Genomic DNA, 18,351 nt, shown 5'->3' with positions numbered 1-18,351 from the left:
AGGAGGACGCTTTTCGAGGAAGTACAGAACCTACAAAAGAAGGACTGATCTCCCTAAAGGAGGACAAGTGGTCACCTTAATTACAATGCCAGCAGCAGTTCAAAGGCTGTGACACACATGGCCAGCATAGGAAGGATAGCAGATAGATAGATATTTCACCAGAAGAGCCCTTCACTCTTCCACTCGAAACAGAATATCCTACGAAAATAGACTAACAATCCTGGGCCTAGAAAGCCTAGAACTACGGCGCCTAAAACACGATTTGAGTATTGCCCACAAGATCATATGCTGCAACGTCCTACCGGTCAATGACTACTTCAGCTTCAACCGCAACAACACAAGAGCACGCAACAGATTCAAACTTAATACGAACTGCTCCAAACTTGACTGTAAAAAATATGATTTCAACAATCGAGTTGTCGAAGCATGGAACTCATTACCGGACTCAATAGTGTCAACCCCTAACCCCCAACACTTCTCCCTTAGACTCTCCACGATTGACCTCTCCAGGTTCCTAAGAGGCCAGTAAGGGGCGTGCATAAGTGCACTGGTGTGCCTTTCGTCCCCTGTCCAATTGTCTTTCCTTTCTTTCACCTATCATATATATTCTCTTCCTTTCATATATCCTCTCCTCTAAGTTCACTTTTACCCTTATATATATTACCACATGTCTATTTTTCTTCCTATGTATTTGTGTATTGGACAAATGAATAAATAAATAAATAAAATAAGAGTTCTCAGCCAGGTATGTCTGCCCAGGTACAGCAATGTCAACTCTCCCCTTCTATACCATGCGAGCCTCAAAGGCAACCTAGGATCTGCGGGCCACGCACAACATGGAATTTGTGGTATCGCGTGAACCTAGGGCCATATTTGACCTTCTATCCAGATCATTAAAAAACCCCCATCTTTTCATGTTGTTCTGGCCTAGCTAGGCTGTAGGCTGGCTGTTCTTGCTTTGAGCATTGGGGAACCTTAAAATTAGGGATTTCTCCTTGGATTTAGTTCCTCCAGCCCTAACTAGGTGCTCACGATCTTCCCAGCTCATATGCTGCAACGTCATGCCTGTCGGGGACTACTTCAGCTTCAACCACAACAACACAAGATTTAAACTTAATATTAACCACTCCAAACTTGACTGTAAAAAATACGACTTCAGTAACCGAGTTGTCGAAGTGTGGAACTCATTACCGGACTCCGTAGTGTCATCCCCAAACCCCCAACAATTTACCCTTAGATTATCCACAGTTGACCTATCCAGATTCCTAAGAGGTCAGTAAAGGGCGAGTATAAGTGCACTAGAGTGCCTTCCGTCCCCTGTCCTATTGCTCTCCTATATCTCCTATACCTTTCTTCTATTCCTATATCTCTTCTTCCATTCTTTCATTGATATGTTTTATTCTTATATCTTCTCTTCTCTTCTTTCTTAGATATATTTTACTATGAGTATATCCTCTATAATTTTCATTATGTATTTTACTATGTGTATACCCACTGAAACCCTCATTATGTATTGGACAAAATCAATCAATAAAATAAATACATCTTGCAGGTTTTTTCATTGTTACTCTTTGCAAAGAATGTTTTCCAAGCCCTAAGTCTTTGGCAGGGTTTTTTTTTCATTGCTCCAACTTGCTCCAAATGTTTCTTTCTAGCCCTAACAAGGTGCTAATGATATTCCCAGCTCTTACCTGCTTGCAAGCTCTTTCATTGTTACTCTCTGTCAAGAGTGTTTTCCAAACCCTGTCTTTGTAGTTATTTTTATTGCTCTCCTTGCTCCAAGTGTTTCTTTCCAGCCCTAACAAGGTGCTAATGATATTCCCAGCTCTTACCGTCTTGCAAGCTCTTTCATTGTTACTCTCTGTCAAGAGTGTTTTCCAAACCCTGCCTTTGTAGTTATTTTTATTGCTCTCCTTGCTCCAAGTGTTTCTTTCCAGCCCTAACCAGGTGCTAACAATGTTCCCAGCTCTTACCCTCTTGCAAGCTCTTTCATTGTTACTCTCTGCAAAGAATGTTTTCCAAACCCTGCCTTTGTAGTTATTTTTATTGCTCTCCTTGCTCCAAGTGTTTCTTTCCAGCCCTAACCAGGTGCTAACAATGTTCCCAGCTCTTACCTGCTTGCAAGCTCTTTCATTGTTACTCTCTGTCAAGAGTGTTTTCCAAACCCTGTCTTTGTAGTTATTTTTATTGCTCTCCTTGCTCCAAGTGTTTCTTTCCAGCCCTAACCAGGTGCTAACAATATTCCCAGCTCTTACCCTCTTGCAAGCTCTTTCATTGTTACTCTCTGTCAAGAGTGTTTTCCAAACCCTGCCTTTGTAGTTATTTTTATTGCTCTCCTTGCTCCAAGTGTTTCTTTCCAGCCCTAACCAGGTGCTAACACTGTTCCCAGCTCTTACTGTCTTGCAAGCTCTTTCAATGTTACTCTCTGTCAAGAGTGTTTTCCAAACCCTGTCTTTGTAGTTATTTTTATTGCTCTCCTTGCTCCAAGTGCTTCTTTCCAGCCCTAACCAGGTGCTAACAATGTTCCCAGCTCTTACTGGTGTTGTGGTTAGCTCTGGCCCAGCTCCTGCCCCAAAGAATGTGCAGGTGGATGTGGGGGAGACATCCACATGCCGCAGGCCTGTTTTGCTCCCGATGGAATCTGCCGATGGAGCCTGCTCTGTCCAAGGAAGCATGAGTGACAGGGAAGAGGGGAGTTTGGCAGACAGCCCAGGAGGAGATCAATCATCTGTATCATCCTTGGATTAATGACACATCCACGCATATGTAGAGTGATGCATAGGAGACAACAACTGAAGGATTATTACAAGAGAAAATGAGGCTACCTGTGGTTGGGTGGGGCTCCAGTAATTAGGGCTGCTGCTATAAATAGCAGCGTGTGGGTTTGGCCGTTGTGAAAGAGTATCTGATCGCAGTTCTTCAGGAATCGTGCCTTGACTTTGTTTGTTGATTTTTCACGTCTTTGAAACCAACGCAGAGCAAAGTGTGTGGGTGTTTCACTTTGTGGAAGAAGAAGGGATGTTAGCTAAGTACTGCTTAAGGGAAATTGTACAGACTACCCGGTTGTTTTGGGACGAGTGCTCTTTGCAATACAAAAAGAGTGCTTAGTTTAGTTTGAATTTTGGGATAAAGAACATTGTTTTGAATTTTCAAACGTGTGTGTGTCTGAAATTTGTATCCTTGAATTTTTGGGAGGCTCCTACCCGAGAGCCCGGCAGAACAACTGGCTTGCAAGGTTTTCCATTATTACTCTTTCTGAATAAGATTTTTTAAAGCCCTAACCAGGCGATAAAATAATGTGCTGAAGTGGAACAGACTAAGGATGCTAGACAGGTGAATACCTGGTAAGCAGATTCTTTTCCCTATTTTCCTCTCTAAAAACTAAAGTGCATCTTATAGTCCAGTGCATCTTATACTCTGAAATATACGGTAGGTTCTTGGTCCCGATCTGGAAAAAAAGAGGTTCAAATCCCTTGAAAGATCATTGTTGCAAAAATAAAACAGGATGGGCCCTCTTGCCTTGAGCACCTAATGAATGGATTTATAGATGGAACTTTACAGGGTTCCAAATCTTATCTCTGGAAGCTCCAATACTCCCCCCCCCCTTGTTTCTTTCCACAGTGGGGAAAGAAAAATAGAAAAGCTGTGCTTAATATTGCTAGGAGCTCTCAATCAGGAAACACCTTTCCCTCCTTCCCCCACTTTCCTTCTATTTGGAATACTGTGTTCAGTTCTGGAGACCTCACCTACAAAAAGATATTGACAAAATTGAACGGGTCCAAAGACGGGCTACAAGAATGGTGGAAGGTCTTAAGCATAAAACCTATCAGGAAAGACTTCATGAACTCAATCTGTATAGTCTGGAGGACAGAAGGAAAAGGGGGGACATGATCGAAACATTTAAATATATTAAAGGGTTAAATAAGGTCCAGGAGGGAAGTGTTTTTAATAGGAAAGTGAACACAAGAACAAGGGGACACAATCTGAAGTTAGTTGGGGGAAAGATCAAAAGCAACATGAGAAAATATTATTTTACTCAAAGAGTAGTAGATCCTTGGAACAAACTTCCAGCAGACGTGGTAGATAAATCCACAGTAACTGAATTTAAACATGCCTGGGATAAACATATATCCATCCTAAGATAAAATACAGAAAATAGTATAAGGGCAGACTAGATGGACCAGGAGGTCTTTTTCTGCCGTCAGACTTCTATGTTTCTATGTTTCTATTTTCTTCTCCAACTAGTTCTGGCACAATAATCCCAGTCCAAGGAACAAGTGAAGTTTCTCATGTTTAGGCACAATTGCTCCCTTCATGGCTACGATGGGAGAAAAATATATAGCGCGGCTGGACTGGAGTCAGGATAAATATGCATTTGGATAGCTTGGTGACAGGTGCTAACAACAGAACAATCCTCAGTAGTGGGAACTTCCCTCTTCTTCCCTTACAAAAAGGTAGGAGCCAAGACGATTCCGGGGCTGGCTAAAACCAGGATGAGAGTTTAGAATGGCCTTTCTCAATAGAATAGAATAGAATAGGGTAGGGTAGGGTATGGTAGGGTAGAGTAGAGTAGGGTAGGGTACAGTAGAACAGAATAGAATAGAATAGGGTAAGGTAGGGTAGGGTAGGGTAGAGTAGAGTAGAGTAGAATAGAGTAGGGTAGGGTAGAGTAGAGTAGAATAGAATAGAGTAGGGTAGGGTAGAATAGAATAGAATACTTTATTGGACAAGTGTGATTGGACACACAAGGAATTTTTCTTTGGTGCAGATGCTCTCAGAGTACATAAAAGAAAATATACATTTGTCAAGAATCATGAGGTACAACTCTTGTCATAGGGGTCAAATAAGGAATCAGGAAACAATCAATATTAATAAAAATCTTAAGGATACAAGCAACAAGTTACAGTCATAAGTGGGAGGAGATGGGTGATAGGAATGATGAGAAAAACTAGTAGTAATAAGTAAATAGTTTGACAGTGTTGAGGGAATTACTTGTTTAGCAGAGTGATGGTGTTTGTGGAAAAAAACTGTTCTTGTGTCTAGTTGTCTTGGTGTGCAGTGCTCGATAGTGATGTTTTGAGGGTAGGAGTTGAAACAGTTTATGTCCAGAATGCGAGCGGTCAGTAAATATTTTCCCCGCACTCTTTTTGACTCTTGTAAGTATACAGGTCCTCAATGGAAGGCAGGTTGGCAGCAATGGTTTTTTCTGCAGTTCTGATTCTCCTCTGAAGTCTGTGTCGGTCTTGTTGGGTTGCAGGACCAAACTAGACCCTGGTGGCTCACCTAGTTAGGATGCTGGGTTGGAGGTTAGCAAGTGTTCAAGACCCTGCTGCCATAGGATTAGGTGAGCTCTCATCGTTCGCTCCAGCTCCTGCTGGGAACATGAAAACAGCCTCCAATAAGACATCGCCCAGGTCAGTGTTTCCCAACCTTGGCCACTTGAAGATATCTGGACTTCAACTCCCAGAATGCCCCAGCCAGCATTCGCTGGCTGGGGAATTCTGGGAGTTGAAGTCCAAATATCTTCAAGTGGCCAAGGTTGGGAAACACTGCGCCTAGGTAACGGTGATGTCACTGGCTAATCCTTTCAACCTAGAACAGGGGTAGGCCAAGTTGGCGCTTCTATGACTTGTGGACTTCAACTCCCAGAATTCCTGAGCCAATCATGCTAGCTCAGGAATTCTGGGAGTTGAAGTCCACATGTCACAGAAGAGCCAACTTTGCCTACCCCTGACCTAGAAGCACCTGGGTACTTTTGACATGAGCGCGGTGCCACAGTTGTTAGGTGAATCACTGCAGTTGCGAAGTCAATGACAAGGTCATTCGGTGATTCCTGCTTCCTGCATTGACTTTCCTTTTCGGAAGTTGTCTGGGAAGGTCACCAGTGCGGATCACTTAACTGTAGGCATTTATGTATACATAGGCCAAACGTACCTAATTAACTTGTTTACCTATGAAAGTACTTTGCCTGGTTGCAAATCCTATTTATTGAGAAGGTTTTTCCCCCTCTTGCCTTGGCTGGCTTTCAATACCCAGAATCAAATTGCTTTTTTTTAATTTTCCTTTTCGAATCCCATCTTGAGCAGTGCCGCTTCCTTCTCGAGGCTGAACAAATATTGTTAACGTACCTTGTGGTTTTTCAAAAGCCCCTTATCATCTTCAAAGGGCAATTTATAAGGATCCTGGAAACATAGAAACATAGAAGACTGACAGCAGAAAAAGACCTCCTGGTCCATCTAGTCTGCCCTTATACTATTTCCTGTATTTTATCTTAGGATGGATATATGTTTATCCCTGGCATGTTTAAATTCAGTGACTGTGGATTTATCTACCACGTCTGCTGGAAGTTTGTTCCAAGGATCTGCTACTCTTTCAGTAAAATAATATTTTCTCATGTTGCTTTTGATCTTTCCCCCAACTAACTTCAGATTGTGTCCCCTTGTTCTTGTGTTCCTATTAAAAACACTTCCCTCCTGGACCTTATTTATCCCTTTAACATATTTAAATGTTTCAATCATGTCCCCCCTTTCCATTCTGCCCTCCAGACTATACAGATGGAGTTCATTAAGTCTTTCCTGATACGTTTTATGCTTAAGACCTTCCACCATTCTTGTAGCCCGTCTTTGGACCCGTTCAATTTTATCAATCTCTTTTTCTAGGTGAGGTCTTCAGAACTGAACACAGTATTCCAAATGTGGTCTCACCAGCGCTCTATATAGCGGGATCATAATCTCCCTCTTCCTGCTTGTTATACCTCTACCGATGCAGCCAAGCATCCTACTTGCTTGTTGCCTGATTGCACTGTTCACCCATTTTGAGACTGTCAGAAATCACTACCCCTAAATCCTTCTCTTCTGAAGTTTTTGCTAACACAGAACTGCCAATACAATACTCAGATTGAGGATTCCTTTTCCCCAAGTGCATTATTTTACATTTGGAAACATATAAGGTTCACCTACTTCCTTAGGAATGGTGAACAGGTGGGTTGTAAAACTCCTTCCAAAGAAAAAAGTGTTATGGCGTGTTCCTGCTCCGGTATATCTTTTATGCCATAAAACTTTTCTTTACACGCCGTTTGCAGAAAAGTAAAGTCCAAAGTTACGAGTTTGAGGGTCCGGGAGAGCAGACTTAACTTGAAACAAGCGGCTTTTCAAAGAGCACCTGGCCCAGGTGTTAGGATAGTTTATCTGGGTGAATGTAACGGCAACAAGAAAACACAAATGCACCTTTTGGTCTATTGGCACAGCCCTTACTCATTCGCCTCTCCCGTGTTTGAGGTGGTAATGTTTAACTCCTTCCATACAGCAGGGAAGAAAAACAGCACAGATACGCCTCGACTTGCAACAGCTTGTTTAGTGACCACTCAAAGTTATGACGGCACAGGGAAAAAGTGTCATATGACCATTTTTCACACTTACGACCGTTGCGGTGTTCCCCGTGGTCATGCTCAAGTGCCCTCATGTTCACCTACAAAAAGATATTGATCAAATTGAACAGGTCCCAAGACGGGCTGCAAAAATGGTGGACGGTCTTAAGCATGAAACGTATCAGGAACGACGTTGCTGAAGTCGTATTTTCTGCAGTTTAGTTTAGAACAGTTTACATACCCAGCTATACATCTCCACCCCATGTCCAGTCAACGAAGCAGTGGAAGTGATGTGCCGGTGCCTGGAGGCTGTTGGGGCCTGGATGGGTGTCAACAAACTCAAACTCAACCCAGACAAGATGGAGTGGCTGTGGATCTTGCCTCCCAAGGACAATTCCATCTGTCCGTCCATTACCCTGGGGGGGGGGACTATTGACCCCCTCAGAGAGGGTCCACAACTTGGGCGTCCTCCTCGATCCACACCTGACATTGGAACATCATCTTTCGGCTGTGGCGAGGGGGGCGTTTGCCCAGGTTCGCCTGGTGCACCAGTTCCGGCCCTATTTGGACAGGGAGTCATTGCTCACAGTCACTCATGCCCTCATCACCTCGAGGTTCGATTACTGCAATGCTCTCTACATGGGGCTACCTTTGAAAAGTGTTCGGAAACTTCAGATCCTGCAGAACGCAGCCGCGAGAGCCATCATGGGGCTTCCAAGATTTGCCCATGTTTCCTCAACACTCCGTGGCTTGCATTGGCTGCCGATCAGTTTCTGGTCAACATTCAAAGTGTTGGTCATGACCTTTAAAGCCCAACATGGCTTTGGACCAGACTACCTCCGGAACCACCTGCTACCGCACGAATCCCAGCGACCGAAAAGGCCCCACAGAGTTGGCCTTCTCCAGGTCCCATCGACTAAACAATGTCGTTTGGCGGGCCCCAGGGGAAGAGCCTTCTCTGTGGCGGCCCCGGCCCTCTGGAACCAACTCCCCCCGGAGATTAGAATTGCCCCCACCCTCCCTGTCTTTTGTAAACTACTCAAGACTCATTTATACCACCAGGCATGGGGGAGTTGAGATATTCCTTCCTCCTAGGCCATTACAAGTTATGTATGGCATGTCTCTGTGTATGTTTGGTTTTATAATAAGGGTTTTTAGTTGTTTTATTATTGGATTGTCACATGCTGTTTTTATCATTGTTGTTAGCCGGAGAGGGGCGGCATACAAATCCAATAAATTATTATTATTATTTAGTTTGAACATATTATGTGCATTTCTGCAGTTGCAGGTGAAGTAGTCATTAACAGGAAGGACATTTCGGTGTATGATTTTATGAACTACAGTTAGATCAGATCGCAGGTGATGTGGATGTAAATTGTCTAATTGCAGTATTTCAAGTCTGTTCGAATAAGGTATTTTGTTGCAAGCAGAGGAGGGAAGGACTCTTCTTGTGAAATATTTCTGGATTTTTTATTTCAGTCTTCCAAAGTTCTCCATATTTTCCTGAACGGCAGTTGCTATTTTTTCCCATTATATTTTCCAGTTTTAGTTCTATAGGATAGATAATTTGAAGTATTTATTCCATTCCCACATGCTGTTTACCAAAAGTCTTAATATCCCGGGGTATGTTTTCCACGTCCTTATTTTCTGATGGTGTCATCTTAACAACAGAATTCACGTTATTTGTCCAACAAAGGGGAAAAGTTCCGAGAGTTACACCCTCTCTTTTCTTCCCAAAATGGCGCTTGAGTTTCAGAAATTCCTCGTTATTCTTGCTCAGTTTCATCATTTTATGTTTATAAATCCAATAAATGTAATAGTCAATTTATAGTAACGCAGAGACAACTTCCAGATCAGATATCAAAGTTTTCCCCTCTTGAAAATAGGGTTTCGTTCCAAAGCCACATCTTCTTTTAAATTTTCCAAGAAAAACTTGTTTTTTCCTCCTAGTTCCCGAACGTTTTCCTTCACTATTTTAGCATGCCTGACCCACCGCTATTCTTCAGCTTCCTTATTTCCCCCCCCCTTGTATTTTTGGGGATGTTTAAAAAGCAAAACAGTCTTTTCCATCCCGGGTTGCAAATAACTCACTTTTCCTCCTGCTCAATCTTGTTGATTCTGGCGCTCCTTTGGCTTGTGGTAGCCATATTTGCTGCCGTGGCTGTGCACCATCGGCTAGGGGCTTGTCAGCTCATGGAGGAGAACTGTGGCTCCCCTATACTCTGCTGGTGGTCCCCCTTTGCTTCACCCCTTCTACGGGAAGGGAGGGTTTAGGTACGAATTTGGACCGTCAGGTGAATATAAGAACATAAGAAGAGCCATGCTGAATCGGGCCAAAGCCCATCGAGTCCAGCATTCTGCGTCACATAGTGGCCCACCAATTGTCCATGGGGATCTTGAGCAGAAAGAGAAGGCAAAACCCTCCCTTTCCCTTGACCCCCAACAAATGGTCCCCAAGGGAACCTTGCCTGCTTTAACCAACACAGAGGCGTCACTTGGACATCCGTTTCAATAACCATCAATACACCGGGCATCCATGAATCTGTCTAATCCTGCCTTGAAGCTATCAAGATTGACAGCTGTCACGAGCTCTTCTGGAAGTGAATTCCATAAACCAAGGACCCTCTGGGTGAAGAAATATTTCCCTTGATTTGTCCTCGCTTTCTTACTTATGAGCTTTAGGGAGGGCCCCCTTGTCCTAGTATTGTGTGATAGAGAAAATAATTTCTCTCTATCCACCTTTTCTACCCCATGCATGATTTTATACACTTCGATCAAGTCACCCCTTAAACGCCGTCTTTCAAGGCTGAAATTACATCATCCATGAATAGGATGCATCTGATTATAATATGATCTCATAGGTTGTTGATATGAAATATCAAGTATGTGGGTCCTAGAACACAGCCTTGGGGGGCACCGCTGTTAACTGGTTATGGATTTGATAAGGCCCTCCCTATTTTGACTACTTGTTGCCTATTTGACCGGAACAGGGCTATCCATTTGTAATGCCATAGGAACTTAGTTTTAACAGTAGTTTGTCATGCACCACTGAATCAAAGGCTTTGCAGAAATCTATGTAAATTTCGTCTATTGCTTTACCCTGGTCAAGATGCGTGGTCCAAACATTTCTGCAGTGTAGGAGTTGCAGATTAGAGGACAAAATTTTCCTGAAACCAAACTGCTTGTTAGAAAGCAGGGTTTTTTGTCTCTAAGGAGAGGGTGATGGATGGGTTTAAAATTGAATCCATGACATTTAACATAATGAGATTGGTTTGTAATTTTCTACTAGACCAGGGTCTCCCCTTTTTAAAGATAGGTATGACCGTGGCTAATGAACCTAGGTCATACTGTGCATATATCTTGTGAGCCACCCCAAGTCTTCGGAGAAGGGCGGCACACTAATAATAATAATAATAATAATAATAATAATAATAATAATAATAATAATAATAATAATAATGTCAAAGCCAGAATTGAAAAATCAACAGACGATCCAAAGTGCAGACTCTGTAAAGAAACAGATGAAACAATCGATCACATACTCAGCTGCTTGAAAAAGATCGCACAGACTGACTACAAGCATAGACATGATGCTGTGGCACAGATGATCCACTGGAACCTGTGCTGGAACTACCATTTACCAGTGGCAAAGAACTGGTGGGATCATAAGCCCAAAAAAGTGGTCGAAAATGAGCAAGCAAAACTACTGTGGGACTTCCGACTTCAGACTGACCGGATTCTGTAGCATAACACACCAGACATTGTGATCGTGGAAAAAAAGAAAGTATGGATCATCGACATCACAATCCCAGGAGACAGCAGAATTGAGGAGAAGCAGCTAGAGAAATTAGTGAAATACGAAGATCTAAAAATCGAGCTGCAACGACTCTGGCATAAGCCAGTGAAAGTGGTCCCAGTGGTACTTGGCACGCTGGGCGCAGTGCCAAAGGATCTCAGCGGACATTTGAAAACCATCGGAATTGACAAAATCTCCATCTGTCAATTGCAAAAGGCCGCTGTACTGGGATCGGCAAACATAATTCGCCGCTACATCACGCAGTCTTAGGTGCTTGGGAAGCGCCCGACTGGTGATGAAATATGAAATCCAGCATAGTGATCTCGTTTGCTGTGTTGTACTGACATAATAATAATAATAATAATAATAATAATAATAATAATAATAATAATAATAATAATAATAATAATGCTCTGTCTTTTTAAAAAAGTGGAACGTTTCAGGACTCATGAATGGGCCCGTAGAGCAGTGTTTCCCAACCGTGGCAACTTGAAGTCCAGATATTTTCAAGTTGCCACAGTTGTGAAACACTGCCGTAGAGATCGTGTGGTCCCAACAGCTGCCATAGAAGCCTGACGTTGTCCCCAATCCAAAAAAACAAAAACAAATGGGAACCAAACACGGATCCTTCAACACAGACAAGGTGTGACCTCCGGGAAGCGAGTCCCTTGTTAATAATCTTTTGTTTAAACTGTGTGAACAATGACTTCCTTCTGTTAACCTTGAACTAATTCCTGTGGCGGTTAGTTGAGTTTCAGGCAGCAGCTTCCATGGCTGACAGCCAGGTATCAGCCCGGGTTTAAGTGAATCCACCTACCGTAATCCCTCCAGCAAGATGTCAAGAGGGCAAGGAAGTTGCATGGGAACGCAGGCCGCCGGCCTCGGTGGGATGGCTTCTCTTGTCAGAAGGCCGAAGTGGTGCACATGGTTTTTTTAAATGCATACTCAAGGTGCACCTTAAATATTGGCATATACTAAGATCCGTGTTACTACCCCGTTTCCCCGAAAATAAGACGTACCCCTGAAAGTAAGGCATGTCAGAGGTTTTGCAGAATTTATTTATTTATTTATTTTATTTTATTTATTGGATTTGTATGCTGCCCCTCTCCGCAGACTCGGGGCGGCTAACAACAGTAATAAAACAGTATATGACAATAATCCACTACTAAAAACAGTTAATAACCCATTATATAAAAACCAATCATACATACAGTCATACCATGCATAAAATTGTAAAGGCCTAGGGGGAAAGAGTATCTCAATTCCCCCATGCCTGGCGGCAGAGGTGGGTTTTAAGCAGCTTACGAAAGACAAGGAGGGTGGGGGCAATTCTAATTTCTGGGGGGAGTTGGTTCCAGAGGGCCGGGGGTGCCACAGAGAAGGCTCTTCCCCTGGGTCCCGCCAAGCGACATTGTTTGGTTGACGGGACCCGGAGAAGACCCACTCTGTGGGACCTAACTGGTCGCTGGGATTCGTGCAGCTAATATAAGGCACCCCCCGAAAATAAGGCGTAGTCAAGTTCACATACATATGGTATGGTGGAATAACATACGGTACCATTCAAAGCTGGTCATAGTGGTACCGTAATAATGTGGCGTGCCATGCTGGCCCCTTCCATCGCTTTGTATCGTCCAGTACAGCAGACACAGTCTGCTGCTGTCTCACCGCCATTACAGTCTCCACTACAGTGCGTAGACTGTAGTTCCTCTGGTGGCCGGAAGCTGCAATAGCGGGAGTATACTGTTGCACCATATAAGTGCCGTCGTTTGTGTGTGTGGGTGCCATACTGACAGGTACCGTACCGTAATCAGTGTACCATACGGTACACTTTCTTTGGGGGTGTCAGCTTTTCCGCCTGTGAATTTGTCTTATTTGAGAAATATAAGGCACCCCCCGAAAATAAGACGTAGCACAACTTTTGGAGCAAAAATTAATATAAGACAGTGTCTTATTTTCGGGGAAACACGGTAATCACAGTAATCTCCTTCTCTCTTCTTGCTTCTTCTCTCTTCCTCTACCCTCCAATATAATCACCTTAAAATTCCAATTTCTTTTTCCTTCTTCTTCCTCCTCCTTCCAGTGCAGAAGTTGGTGATAAATGAACAGCTTGCCCCACTATCTGTAGAAGGCCTGATGTTTATGGGAACTTGGTGTGTGTGTGTGATTTCATGGGGGAAGTTCAAGACCATCATAGGTCCACCATCTGGGCGGAAGGAACGAGTCTACGGAGAGGGGCGGCGTTCAAATCAAATCAAATCAAACCAAACCAAACCAAACCAAACCAAACCAAACCAAACCAAACCAAACCAAATCAAATCAAATCAAAAAATAAAAAGTTCTTAAGTAGAAGTACCACTGTACTCTGTTGCAAGCAGAGGAGTGGAGGACTCTTCTTGTGAAATATTTTCTGGGCTTTCTCAAATGTTCACTTATCTCTTCTCTTTCTCTCTCCTTTCAGTGGTTTGCTTACGTCTTCATGACCAAGTGCCTCATCACCCTCTCTACGGTGGGATTAATTATCCTGATCTTGGCCTTTCACGTCAAAGAGATCCAGGTAACTATAAGGGAGGACGGGTGATGTTGCTGGCGTCTATTGGAAGCGTCAGTCTATTTTAATTGCATTTTGTTGAGGGTTTCCCGTGGCATCTCCGAGCCTCACCTCAATGCTTGGAATCCAGTGGGAGAGCTGTTTGACCCAGGGCAGCTTCTAAGAGTTTCACGATAAAATAAGCAGCACAAGGTAAAATAAGGAGCAGAGAACTGTTGAGACTCATCCAACAAGGTTATCCATCCTCAACGGCTAGCTTAGTTTATTTATTTTATTGTTTATATCTACAGTACAGTGGTACCTCTACCTACAAAGGGCTCTACTTAGAAACTTTTCTAGATAAGAACCGGGTGTTCAAGATTTTTTTTGCCTCTTCTCAAGAACCATTTTCCACTTACAAACCCGAGCCTCCAAAACTGTAACCGGCAAAGGCAGGGAGAAGCCTCCGTGGGGCCTCTCTAGGAATCTCCTGGGAGGAAATAGGGCTGGAAAAGGCAGGGAGAAGCCTTTGTGGGGCCTCTCTAGGAATCTCCTGGGAGGAAACAGGTGGGGAGAAGCCTCTGTGGGGCCTCTCTAGGAATCTCCTGGGAGGAAACAGGGCCGGAAAAGGTAGGGAGAAGCCTCTGTGGGGCCTCTCTAGGAATCTCCTGGGAGGAAACAGGGCCGGAAAAGGCAGGGAGAAGCCTCCGTGGGGCCTCTCTAGGAATCTCCTGAGAGGATACAGGGCTGGAAAAGGGGGGGAGAAGCTTTCGTGGGGCCTATCTAGGACTCTCCTGGGAGGAAACAGGGCCAGGAAAGGCAGGGAGAAGCCTCTGTGGGCCTCTCTAGGAATCTCCTGGGCAGAAACAGGGCCGGAAAAGGTGGGGAGAAGCCTCCATGGGGCCTCTCTAGGAATCTCCCATAAATTATCCCATAAATAGGGGAACTACCCAGTATTGGGAGGAGGGGGAGTCGGCGTTCCGGTACTGAAGAATAAGCATAAAAGGGTTTAAAAAAAAATCCCCATAACCTAATTCTGTCCTGGTGTTGAATCATTTTCCCTTTCTGTTCCATGTTAAAAATTACACGTTTATGTTGCGACATTTGCAAAGAAGCATCGGAGAACTTGAGATGACTAAGATAATGTACCGATCTTATTTATTTTAAGCTCACGAAGATGATTTAGATGAGCTGGGCAATGTAAAAATATGATAAAGAGACAGACACATTTATTTATTTTATTAATTAGACTTTTATGCGGCCTTCTTGAAGCAACTCAGGGTGGCGTACAACATTGTAAATGCAAACAATATATGTGAGAAAGGCATAATGAATAAAAATGAATAAAAATCTAAAACCCCTTATGCAGTCATCCACATTCATCCAATAGTTTACTTTGTCGTTGTACATTGAACAAAGAAATTAAATGCCATCTTCAGTGTATGTTATATATATAAAACATCCTTCACATTCTATACAATTGAATTGAAAACCCCTTGGTATGTAAAGTGAACGACAAACCAATAAATTATGCAAATAATCAGCCCCAACGTGGCACAAGAAATTGATTTGTTTGTCTGATTTCTACAGTCGCCCATCTCACTCAATTGAAATAGAGATGGTGGATCCTTTATTTTGGCAACAGTGGTAGTTCTCGCCAAACTTTGTGCACTTATAGAACCCTGGAACTTGGCTACCTTAAGTCCCCTTTGGGGGAGTTTTCAGCATCACCCAACACCCTCATTAATGACTAATATTAAAGAACAGTAATAATAATAATATAATAATAACAACAGAGTTGGAAGGGGCCTTGGAAATCTTCTAGTCCAATCCCCTGCTTAGGCAGGAAACCCTACATTAATTCAGACAAACAGTTATCCAACATCTTTTTAAAAACGTCCAGTGTGGAAGCATTCACAACTTCTGGTGGCAAACTGTTCCACTGATCAATTGTTTTAACTGTCGGGAAATTTCTCCTTAGTTCTATGTTACTTCTCTCCTTCTTTAGTTTCCACCCATTGCTTCTTGTTCTACCCTTGGGTGCTTTGGAGAATAGGTTGACTCCCTCTTCTTTGTGGCAACCCCTGAGATACTGGAACACTGCTATCCTGTCTCCCCTGGTCCTTCTTTTCATTCAACTAGCCAAGCCCCAGTTCTTGCAACCGTTCTTCATGTTTTAGCCACCAGTCCCCTAATCATCTTTGTTGCTCTTCTCTGCACTTTTTCCAGAGTCTCAACATTCTTTTTGCATCGTGGCAACCAAAACTGAATGCAGTATTCCAAGCGTGGCCTTACCAAGGCCTTATAAAGTGGTATTAACACTTGTGTGATCTTAATTCTCTCTCTCTGTTAATGCAGCCGAGAACTGTGTTGGGTTTTTTCAGCAGCTGCTGCACACTGCTGGCTCCTATTTAAACACTCCCATGTTACACCAACACTCCGCAGTCTGCATTGGTTGCCGATCAATTTCCGGTCACAATTCAAAGTGTTGGTTATGACCTTTAAAGCCCTTCATGGCATCGGACCAGAATATCTCCGAGATCGCCTTCTGCCGCACGAATCCCAGCGACCGATTAGGTCCCACAGAGTGGGCCTTCTCCGGGTCCCATCAACTAAACAATGTCGGTTGGCGGGCCCCAGGGGAAGAGCCTTCTCTGTGGCGGCCCCGACTCTCTGGAACCAGCTCCCCCTCGAGATTAGAACTGCCCCTACCCTCCTTGCCTTTTGTAAACTCCTCAAAACCCACCTTTGTCGTCAGGCATGGGGGAACTGAGATATCTCCCCCGGGCCTATACAATTTATGTATGGTATGTTTGTATGTATGTATGCTTAATAATGGGGTTTTAAAAAATATTTTAAATTGTAAATTATTAGATTTGTCATGAACTGTTTTTATTGTGTTGTGAGCCGCCCCGAGTCTACGGAGAGGGGCGGCATACAAATCTAATTAATAATAATAATAATAATAATAATAATAATAATAATAATAATAATAATAAATGGTTGCCCACTAGGGCTCCAAGATCCCTCTCCCAGTTACTACTGTTGAGCAATGTACCACATATAATGTAGAACCTTACTTAACTCTGCGCCTGTCAGTCGGCCCTAGCTTTAGATGAAAAACAGAGAGAAGGAACTACATTGGCCACCTACGGGGTTGGTTCCTCTGAATCAATTCGTGTATGAATAATGCTCAGGGTTGAAAAATGCCAAAGAGAATTAGGCTGAAGTCGAGACTTGTTGCTCCAAAGTTGACTGGCTGGGCCAGACATTTAATCCTCCCCTTCCGCAGAGCTCAACATGTCTTGGTTTGTGGCGGGCGAGCCAGCGACAGTCGGAAAATATACTTCAGAAGAAATTTTTCTTTCTTTCCTGTGGACTGTTTGATCTCCGTTGCTGATTGGAGAGCACTAATTTCCTGGCTGAGTCACGGCGGGTTCACCCAGCTACTGCCAAGCTGTGACGGGTGGCAGTGACTTTGGGCAGCTGAGGATAAAAGCGGTGTAGAATAGAGCAACCGAGTCGGAATGGATCTTAGAGGCAGGGGTGGGTTTCTGGCTAAACCTGCGGGCATGCGCAGTGCTAAAAGCTCAGCTTCTGAACATGCACAGAAGCAAAAAAGCTACCCTCATCTCCTCGAGGCTCGACTACTGTAACGCTCTCTACATGGGGCTACCTTTGAAAAGTGTTCGGAAACTTCAGATCGTGCAGAATGCAGCTGCGAGGGCAATCATGGGCTTTCCCAAATATGCCCATGTCACACCAACACTCCGCAGTCTGCATTGGTTGCCGATCAGTTTCCGGTCACAATTCCCCAAAGTGTTGGTTGTGACCTATAAAGCCCTTCATGGCACCGGGCCAGGTTATCTCCGGGACCGCCTTCTGCTGCACGAATCCCAGCGACCAGTTAGGTCCCACAGAGTGGGCCTTCTCCGGGTCCCGTCAACTAAACAGTGTTGTTTGGCGGGACCCAGAGGAAGAGCCTTCTCTGTGGCGGCCCCGGCCCTCTGGAACCAACTCCCCCAGAGATTAGAATAGCCCCCACCCTTCTTGCCTTTCGTAAGCTTCTTAAAACCCACCTCTGTCGTCAGGCATGGGGGAACTGAGATATTCTTTCCCCCTAGGCTTCTACAATTTATGTATGGTATGTTTGTATGTATGATTGGTTTTATAATAAGGGTTTTTAGCTGTTTTAGTATTGGATTGTCGCATGTTGTTTTTACCACTGTTGTTAGCCGCCCCGAGTCTATGGAGAGGGGCGGCATACAAATCAAATCAAATCAAATCGAATCAAATCGAATCAAATCAAATATCTCAATCAATCAATAAATAAAAACCCAGCTTCTGCGTGAGCATAGAAGCCAACACCAAGATGGCTGTAAAAAGTTGTAAAATGGGACAAAACTCCCTTCACAGGTTCACTTAGCAACATAAATATTGGGCTCGGTTTTGGCTGTAAGTCGAGGACTATCTGTATTTGGCTAGATTTCATGTTCCTCTCTTGGGAGTCATCAACAAGTCAAGACTCAACCATCCGCCGCCTATAAACTGATTTTAATAATAATAATAAAAGCGTTTGTACTTCCATAAGGCAATTCATCAAGCTTAATCTGTACTTGCTTTGTAAAAAAAACACACTTGGCATTCAGTTCTGCTCTTTAT

At 43.6% G+C, this 18,351-nt stretch overlaps 1 protein-coding gene across 1 annotated transcript in view; it reads left to right on the top strand.

Annotated features, from left to right (window-relative positions):
• Positions 1-18,351, top strand: part of KCNN4 (potassium calcium-activated channel subfamily N member 4) — a 66,042-nt gene that overhangs the window by 22,406 nt on the left and 25,285 nt on the right. Inside the window, exon 2 of the mRNA XM_070765006.1 lies at positions 13,621-13,716. Within this exon, the coding sequence (XP_070621107.1) occupies positions 13,621-13,716 (96 nt within the window). The remainder of the gene's footprint in view (positions 1-13,620; positions 13,717-18,351) is intronic.

Source organism: Erythrolamprus reginae, chromosome 11, assembly GCF_031021105.1.
Source record: "Erythrolamprus reginae isolate rEryReg1 chromosome 11, rEryReg1.hap1, whole genome shotgun sequence".
Taxonomy (NCBI): Eukaryota; Metazoa; Chordata; class Lepidosauria; order Squamata; family Dipsadidae; genus Erythrolamprus; species Erythrolamprus reginae.
Note: the sequence above shows the minus strand (reverse complement) of the source record. Positions and strands in the feature narration are given on the sequence as shown.